Here is a 9,439-nt window from a genome sequence, read left to right on the forward strand (position 1 = left end):
AATTCGAGGCAGGCCCCCCATTAAGACCTATGTAGCCGTGTTCGTGTGCTTCGCTTCAAAGGCTGTTCACCTCGCATTAGTAGTCGACCTATCAACTGACAGTTTTTTGTGTGTTTTCAAAAGGTTCGTCGGGAGGAGAGGCCTTCCGGAGAAGGTCTACAGCGACAACGCCACCAACTTCGTGGGCGCGAGCCGAGTAATGGAAGAGCTTCACGCAGCATTTCAGAGGGATCAGGATCGGCTCAGGACGTACGCAGCACAGCACGGCGTCGAGTGGTGTTTCATACCACCGAGAGCACCGCACTTCCTCCTCACTCCACAGGCCATCCTCAACTCCCGGCCAATCGCTTCCCCAGGCAACGACCCCAGCGATGGAGAAGCTCTAACGCCAGGGCACCTGCTCATCGGGCAGCCGCTTCTTTCGCTGCCGTCCGAATCCGAGCAAGACGCCAATTGCATCAAGGGCGGCTTCGAGTATTTGAAGCGGTGGCGCATGCTGTCCGCGCTCAAACAGCAGTTTTGGCAGGGCTGGTCCAAGGACTACCTGGCCAGCCTGCAGCAGCGGCAGCAATGGTCTACAGAAGGACCGAACCTCGAGGCAGGATGCCTAGTGCTCGTTCACGAGGACAACACACCGCCTCAGAAGTGGACCACAGGGCGAGTGGTGGCAACGACGGCAGGAGAAGATGGGAGAGTGCGCGTGGCAGAGGTGCGAACTTCCGCAGGCGTTATTAAACGAGCAGTCCAAAAACTGGCAAAATTGCCAATGGATGGTTGAAGCGCCGGAGGCCTTCAACGGGGCCGGAATGTTGAAGCAGCAGCAGCAAAATATCATAACTTAGCATAGAATAGCATAGTATAAGAGTTAATGAATTGTTACGCTCAGTCGCTGTTACGCCATCTCCCAGCATGTTCGATCGGCTCCCTTCTGGAGTGGGCGAACGTTAGCATCGCTGGCTGCGACCAGTGCATTAAATGAATTTAAATTGAACGGCTGCGTTTTGGTTGCATCTTCGCTGACATCGTATACCACCGTTGTAGGAAAAACCCATCTAGAGCTGCTGGACCGGTGTCATCACACATCATCGTTCCGGGAAAACCATTCCGGATTTTCACCCACTTCGGCAATATCCCCAGTCCCAGGGACCCACGAAGCCCCGCAACGTCTCCAGGACCAGAGACGCGAGCAAAGGAGGAAGGAGGCAGGGATAGGAAGCAGCTCGTATTGGTGATCCCTGAACCAGCCAACACGAGACGACAGGCCGGGCCCAAATCTCCAGGTCGCTCCATGCCCCTCAGGACACCCCCAGGACAAGGAACGGAGGCCTCCGAGCCACCGCCCACCGACGGAAACCTCCAGCAAGGCCCAATTCTGGAACTGCCACAATGGGTACTCCCCGAGTTGCCCAGCACGAGCCAAGGATTGCGGATCAGTGCCGCTGGACCCCGTGACACGACCGCTGAGCCACAGGCTGGCCAGGGTAACCACCAGCAGCCCAACCGACAGGAGCCACCCCAAATGGCCGTGGTTGAACCATGCAGTATGCCTCGAAGGCCAGGACCTAGCACCACCGGGCCACGCCCCACCGGGAGTCAGCCAGCAATCGTCGACAGCCACTACCAACCTGGTCTGTCTCAGGGACAACGTTCCCCCCACTCAGGAGGCGAGGTCTCGTCTTCCCTGCTGGCAGACAAGCTCAGGAAATGGGGGCTCACGTTCAATGGCCATACGGACCCTCTGGCATTCATCGAACGACTAGAGGAGCGGGTCGAGTCGTACGGAGGAAGCCCGGAGCAACTGCCACGAGCCGTATCCGGTAAGGCCGGTAAGACCACCGAGGGGTGGTTTCGAACCATTCAGATGCAAGGCCAGAACTGGACAGTTTTCCGGAAGGAGTTCTTGGAGTTTTTCTTGCCGCCCCGATACTTCCAACGCTTAGAGGACACCATCCGAAGCCGGGAACAGAGGCCCAAGGAGTCCTTCCGGGACAACCTGATCGAGCTACGACTGATGATGCAGCGGGCTCAGTACACTCGAGAACAAGAATTGGACCGGATTTACGAGAATCTCCGACCAGAGTATCAAATGTATACTCGCAGGCAAGACTTCCACTCGCTGACGGAATTAACTCAGCTCATCTCGGCATATGAGACCGCCAGGGACCGCGGCCCATCACGCACCAGCGTATCTACACCGACGTACCTACAGCGGGCCTCACACGGAGGCCAAGGGGCCACAAACTAACGGGGTGCAAACCACGAGGCATCCGGAAGGTCAGATGCCGCCCATCTAGGGAAACGACAGGATGAGGAGGGACCGGTCGACGTGCGACGGGCCTGCCGGAAGTGCGGAGAAGATGGACATTTTCGTAGCGACTGCAACAATCAACAGAAGCTGTTGGGAGTGCGGCCGCCAACGAATCAGGTCTATCAATTGCTGCCGAAAGCTCGAGTCGGGAAACGAGTCGGGTCTCCGTCCCACTGGGACACGGGCGGAGACGCACACCCATGATCCGGGGACATCCACCCACTAAGCATGGCAGGAGGGAGGATCGTGGCTCTGGTGACCATCAACGGAAGGGCTTGCTCAGCCACACTCGACACAGGGGCCACCCGGTCTTTCATTAGCCAGCGGATTGCGGACGAGATAGGAACGGCAGAAAATCAACGAGCAGTGAGAACCAGGATCAGCCTAGCCGACCACTCAAGGAAGGAGATCACACACGCAGTAGCAGCGACGGTGCGCCTCGACCAGCAGGAAACACAGGTATCTCTCTTAGTGTTACCCACAGTACTGGATGACATCATTCTGGGGCTTGACTTTCTGTGTGGTATCCGTGCAAGGATCCACTGTGGACGAGCTTATCTGCAACTCAAGCGGCGACAACACCCTCCTGAGAACACACCAGAAATCACGGCGTCACTGGGTCCAAGAACGGTGATGTTTGCCGACCCAATAGTCATGAACGACAGCCTGACCACCACTCAAACGCCCTTGCCCACAACACTGGGCACCAACCAAATGAACAGCCATAGCCAAGCGGGACACGACAACCAAAGCAGGACAACAGATTCGACACCCAAACCGGACCCAAGCCCGATTACGACAAGGAAAGCTGCGACACCGATGGGTCCAACCATGGCCAGTTCCCTCATTCGTAGCACGCCTTCAAAGCATCACCAGGACCAAGGGACTTCGGCCCAGATGGCAGTGGCTCCGCTGGATCAATCCAGGGCCAGCCAGACGAACCGAGAGTCGCCTTCAAAGCATCGCCAGGACCAAGGAACTTCGGCCCAGATGCCTGTGGCTCCGCTGGATAAACCCAGTGCCAGTCAGACGAACCGAGAGTCGCCTTCAAAGCATCGCCAGGACCAAGTGACTTCGGACCAGATGGCTGTGGCTACGCTGGACCAATCCAGGGCCAGCCAGACGAACCGAGAGTCGCCTTCAAGTACAACGGGAACAACAGCTACGACTCACCTGGAACGAAAGAACGCGGCCCCATGTCTGAAATTATATCGAGCCGCGACTAACAAGCGAGGGGTCATCAGACCAAGCAACCCAGTAAGTGAATGCAGCACCCCGACACCACGGGTCGACTCCAGCCAGAAAAGGACGACGGACTACCAGCTGGAACCACGGGCCGACTCTAGATCAGCTCGAGAACGGAACCCGTTTCGTACAGCTGACAAGGACTACGACAGAGAGGTTTTGGCGGCCGCCACCGCCATGGAATTGGAGGACCTCTCTCCTTGGCAACCAGACCAAGACCCGGAACGACCTCCCACGCCCTGGGCAGCCAAATTTCTGGAGGAAGAATTGGCCAAATTTGAGGGACTAAGCGGAATCTCCCACATCGCAGAGCACACCATCACCATGAGGGATAACAAACCTGTGAAGCAGCGTTACTTCGTTAAGGATAGCAGAGAGGCGACAGCGTTCACCGTCCCGGGCAGAGGACTGTTCCATTGCAAAGTCATGCCTTTCGGCCTGCACTCAGCGCCAGCGACTTTTCAACGAGCGCTAGATAGCGTCATTTGGACGACATCATCATCATCGGAGCCACGCTAGAGGAACACGTCGAGAACCTTCGAGAAGTCTTCAGGAGATTGCGAGAAGCCAACCTACGGCTGAATAGAAAAAAGTGCAGTTTCTTTAGGAAAAGCCTGGTCTACCTCGGACACGTCATCAGTGAGCAAGGAATACACACGGATCCAGACAAGGTCATCGCCGTCAGGAAACTGGCACCACCCAGCAACCTAAAGGAGCTACGACGTTGCATCGGGATGGCATCGTGGTATCGCCGCTTTGTCCCCAACTTCGCTACGATGGTCCAGCCGATGTCGAGGCACACCCGACAAGAAGAACCAAAAGTGGGCCTGGACCAGCAACAGGCGTTCGAAGCACTCAAGGAGAAATTAACTCAGGCTCCAGTTTTGGCGTGCCCTGATTTCACCGAGAGGTTCGTACTCCAAACGGACGCCAGTGCATACGGCCTCGGAGCCGTGCTGACGCAGCAAATAGCAGGAGAGGAACGTGTCATCGCGTACGCCAGCCGCCGACTACTCCTGGCCGAAGAGAACTACTCGGCCACCGAAAAAGAGTGTCTCGCTATCGTTTGGGCAATTCGGAAGCTACGGTGCTTTTTGGAAGGCTACCATTTCGCCGTGATCACGGACCATCTCGCGCTGAAATGGTTGAACTCGATCGACAACCCGACTGGTGGGATCGCTCGCTGGGCATTGGAGCTCTAACAATACCGGTTTGACATACACTACCGTCGTGGAAGTCAGAACATCGTGGCCGATGCACTCTCGCGACAACCCTTGGAAACTTTGCAGCGCACGTAAGAGGAAAAAAACACCTGCCCCTGGCTGCAAAGACTATACAAACGGATCCACGAACAGCCCGAAAAGCACCCCGAATTCATAATGGAAAATAACCAACTGTACAAACAAGCGAGCAACCGATCAATCGAGGAGGACGCGATTCAGTGGAAACTATGCGTCGCCAAGGATCACCGCCGACGCGTGTTAGAGGAGTGCCACGACCACCCGACAGCAGGACACCTGGGAATTCGGAAGACTGCGAACCGAGTGACCCAACGGTATTACTGGCCTGGACTCTATCGAGATGTAGCCCGATATGTCCAAAGATGTGCCAGCTGCCAGCAATTCAAGGTGAGCCAACAAAAACCAGCCAGGCATATGCATACCCGACAGGCCCAGGGACCACTGGATATCTTATGCGCGGACTTCGTCGGCCCACTTCCCCGTTCGAAGCACGGCAACACGATGTTGCTAGTATTCTTCGACGCGTTCAACAAATGGGTGGAACTGGTGCCCCTGCGCAAAGCCACCACGGCACAGCTGGAAAAGGCGTTCCGGGAACGAATCCTGAGTCGCTTCGGAGTCCCCAGAAGGTTCGTCTGCGACAACGGGACACAATTCACCAGCCGCTCCTTGAGGGATTTCTGTAAACTCGCCGGCATGGAATTGGATCATACGGCTCCATACACACCTCAGCAAAACCCAACCGAGCGGGCCAATAGGACAATCAAAACCATGATCGCCCAATACATCGACGGGGACCAGCGGACATGGGACGACCTCCTCCCAGAGCTCAGCCTGGCCATCAACAGCAGCAACTCCGACCCACCACAGACTGCGCCTCAGAACACGGCCGAAGCTCCAGGGACTCCTTGGATGAAGGCCGTCCAAGCTTTCCAGGCCATACAGGACGCGCGCAACCGCGAACGGGCCGAAGCGGGCGGCGAACATGACACCAGCAGCGAGGCGGAAGGGTCGGAGGACGACAGCGAAGAGGAGCCAGAAGTGCTGAGCAGCGAGGCGGAACGGTCGGAGGACGACAGCGAGGAGCCGGAGGTTATGAGCAGCCAGTCGGAGGAACGGGAATCCGGAGTCAGCGAGGGCGACTCATCGTCCCAGGCGAGCTACGAGCCACGGACACCTTCCTACTCCCCAACGGGAGGGCAGTCACCAGAACCGCTGAGCAGCGAGCCTCGGTCAGGCACGGCATCCCCCGAGCCTCGAGGAGATCGACGGCGATGGGACACGCCGACACCGGAGCCTGAGGCCCCCGAAGAGCCCACCAGAGCCCCGTCAACGGAGCCCGTCATCATCAGCGATGACGAGACCGAGGAGACCGACGCCCCAGGCCTTAGCGCGTCGGCAGACGAGGGGGACACGTCACTGGAGTTGGACGAGGAAATAGCGGACGGCCTAATGGCCGCGTACGAGGAACTCCCCACACTCGATGCGGTTCAAGCGGAGCAGGATTGGACGGTGGCACCAGAGGGATGGCGAGTGGAGACCCCAGTGGAGTGGGGTGGAGTGGAGTCGATTGCCGCGAAGTCTCATAGACAGCGTAATCCAACGACACGGCCGGGTCGGGCCACGGTCCCGAACGCTGGAGAACTTTGCGGGACAACGTTTCCGCATATCCATTAACCAGCGGAAAGAGATTTTTATTTCGTCCCGCCCCCCGAAATAAGAAGGGAGTGTGAAGGAGTAGACTCCTACACAACGACAGGGCAGGGGAATTAGGAGCCAGCGCCGGCAAACGAAACTGCCAAGAAATTTGTTTTTTTGTTATTATTTCTTATATTTTTTTTATATTATTCATTACCCACTATTTCTTTCCTAGCATAAGTACCATCTATTATTAACCGAAATATATAATAAGTAAACTAAACTAAACGTTGGTTAGTGGGACCGATGACTTCTGGGGAGCAGTCAGGTACCATCACTAAGAACCAAGAACCAGCACCCAGAACCAGGAACCAGCAGTAGGAACCAAGAACCAGTACCAAGAACACGAAAGAGAAACACCGAGCGAACGAAAGGGAGGATACGCTTAGAACCAGGCGGGCCTAAGAAAAGAGAACGGAGCTGGCCGTCGGGAGAAGCGAGCCCTAGCCAAGCATAACTGTCACGCGTCAGAAATATGAGGGGCAGAGCCAACGACGCAATTCTAGCGCAAAGCCGAAAACCACCCCAAGCCAGCCCACAGCAGCCGAGAGAGGAGCAGCGCCGCAACGCAAGAGATAATCGACGATCGGCTCAGCGTTCGGCAGCTAAGCTACAAAGTTGCCGAGGGCCGGGCAGAATTACCGGCAGAGGCCGGATCAAGCGGCTTGGCACGCGTCAAAAAAGATGCGAGCCAGGAGTCGATAAATGGTGTCAGAGGCGAGCAGTTCAGTTCCAGAGCAGAGTCCAGACCTAGTGCGATCGCCGTGACCCCCGCCCCCAGGATTGGCAACAACGACAACAACACAGGACCCAGCCAACGACACCGACGGAATCCTGCCCGCTGAAGATTTCCACAACACGGAGGCCACCGAGAATCAGCGAAATAACACCAAACCAGGCGAAAAGAGGACGGGTAAGCCGGCTCACTTACGTGGGTGTGTAGGGAGAGAAAGAGACGGTGCGATAGGTAGGGACCCAACCACGGATATAATAAAGAATATATATAAAACGCTCTTGGTTATTGTATCGGCTGCCACCAAACTGTACCCTTCCATCTCTCCACCACTATCCTTGGGGAGACGGGCCATAGCATCGGTACGCGGTCAACGCACGGTGACTGTGGTCCGCCCTTCCCCCTTCCCGTAGCACCTTCCCCGTAGAAAACCTCGCCTTTTCCCCCCCGGAGGACCAGTTGAACGGTGTGTACGCGGGCACGCACTGCACCCCCGAAACTGGATTCCCCATTCCCCCGAGCATTCCCTTCCCGTGCCTGGCTGTAAAGGCCCCGTTCCGATCCCACGCGCGGAGCGCCGCACTTTTCCCTCGCCACTCATTCCAATCTCTAGGTCCCAAAAATACAAATAGGCTGTATAAGGATCGGGCCCTGGGCAGACTGAGAGGCTGTACCCCGGCCTGAGAAAACATCTGTTGAGCTACTGAGCTTTTTCAGTAGCGTTGTTTTGCCAGATTATTTAAGAGACGACGATTGTTCAGTTAATATATTCACAGTTTATTGTACTTAAGTTTATATATATGTTTTATCCACAACTAGCGAAAGGTGTGCGGATTTGATAACTAGAGTTAACGATGGGTCGATTGAAGACGCGGGTCCGGTTCAAGACTGTTGAAGTTGTTGGGTTTATGTAAGGTTTAGTTTAGAACTCTGTGGCAGGCAGGTCACTGTGCCAGACAGCAAAACGTTTAACTACGGTGATGATCGAATCTGAAGTGTCTTCTGCTTTCTCTGACGAGCCTCCCCACAGCGGCTGTCGAACGCCGACAGAGAGCAAAGCACCAGATAGAGCATAAGCAAAGCAAACAAAACGGTAATAAAGAGAGACGTTACATTTAAGAGATGTTACATATGGTCTCATTGCTCATTGTGCTGCCATGGGCCGGCGCTTAGCCGAACAACATCCTTACAAGCTTCCACGCATCAACATTCCCAAGTTTGATGGGGACATACTAAAATGGTCCCAGTTCTATGACCTGTTCTCATGTATGATACATGAAACAAACCTGCCCACATTACGGAAGATGTTTTATCTAAAAACAACCGTAACTGGAGAGGCAGAAAGATTGATCCAACATATCGATCTAAAGGAAGAAAATTATGTAAGCGCCTGGTAAATTCTGATTGATACATACAACAATCCCAGAGACGTTGCTAGCACGGTATTGAACCGCTTCCTAAATTATAACACAGTTAATGACGACTCCAAGTCATTAAAAGAGTTGTACGTTACAACTATCGAATCCTTGGCATCACTAAAGGGATTGGGCATCAATATATCCACCTGGGATCCAATATTGATTGCCGTCATCAAAAATAAGCTGGATGTCACTAACAGAGCCTTGTACGAGCAATCATTGGGAAGCTCAAAGGAAATACAGGCCTTGGACACAATGCTTCAGTTCCTATAACAAAGAGTTCGAGTTCTAGGAACAGGCAAAAAGACACAAATGTCAAGGAAAGAGCCAAAAGGCACAACATGTGCAACAGTAAACAATGGAAAATCGACGCCTCTCTGCTCATTCTGCAGAAGGCAAGCCATTGGCTCTACGGATGCAATGAGTTTCGCTCCAAATCACCATCAGAACGACTAAATTGGGTACAAAAGCAGAAATTGTCTGTCAACTATTTCAAAACCAGCCACAAAACAAATGCATGCCCAGGTCGGACATATCTGGACGTTGATATGCAATGACTGCACCATCAAGTGGCCCATGCGACACCAAGGCGAAGCCTGTTACGCGCGGAACCCAGGCAGAAACGCAGCCCTCCTCCCGCCCAACCGACCGAGGGGCGCTGCCGCATGACGCGCGACGCGTGTTACCGAACCGATCGCGAGCATGCAGGAAAGATAGGTGTTAGACTAAAATTCGAGGAAAATTAGAGCTAAACACAACTCAAAGAGCAAAGCATGCAAAGATAGCTAAAAAATAT

General features: G+C 54.6%; 1 protein-coding gene across 1 annotated transcript; it reads left to right on the forward strand.

Annotated features, from left to right (window-relative positions):
- Positions 1-5,295: 5,295 nt before the first annotated feature.
- Positions 5,296-6,471, forward strand: LOC111079921 (probable endo-1,3(4)-beta-glucanase AO090023000083). The gene has a single exon (XM_041596074.1). The coding sequence runs from the start codon at positions 5,296-5,298 to the stop codon at positions 6,469-6,471; it is 1,176 nt and encodes a 391-aa protein (XP_041452008.1).
- The last annotated feature ends 2,968 nt before the right edge of the window (positions 6,472-9,439 follow it).

Source organism: Drosophila obscura, unplaced genomic scaffold (genome assembly GCF_018151105.1).
Source record: "Drosophila obscura isolate BZ-5 IFL unplaced genomic scaffold, ASM1815110v1 contig_95, whole genome shotgun sequence".
NCBI lineage: Eukaryota > Metazoa > Arthropoda > Insecta > Diptera > Drosophilidae > Drosophila > Drosophila obscura.

Excerpts from the sequence above, each read along its gene's own strand:
- LOC111079921 (XM_041596074.1), top strand. The coding sequence starts at position 5,296 with ATGTTGCTAGTATTCTTCGACGCGTTCAACAAATGGGTGGAACTGGTG.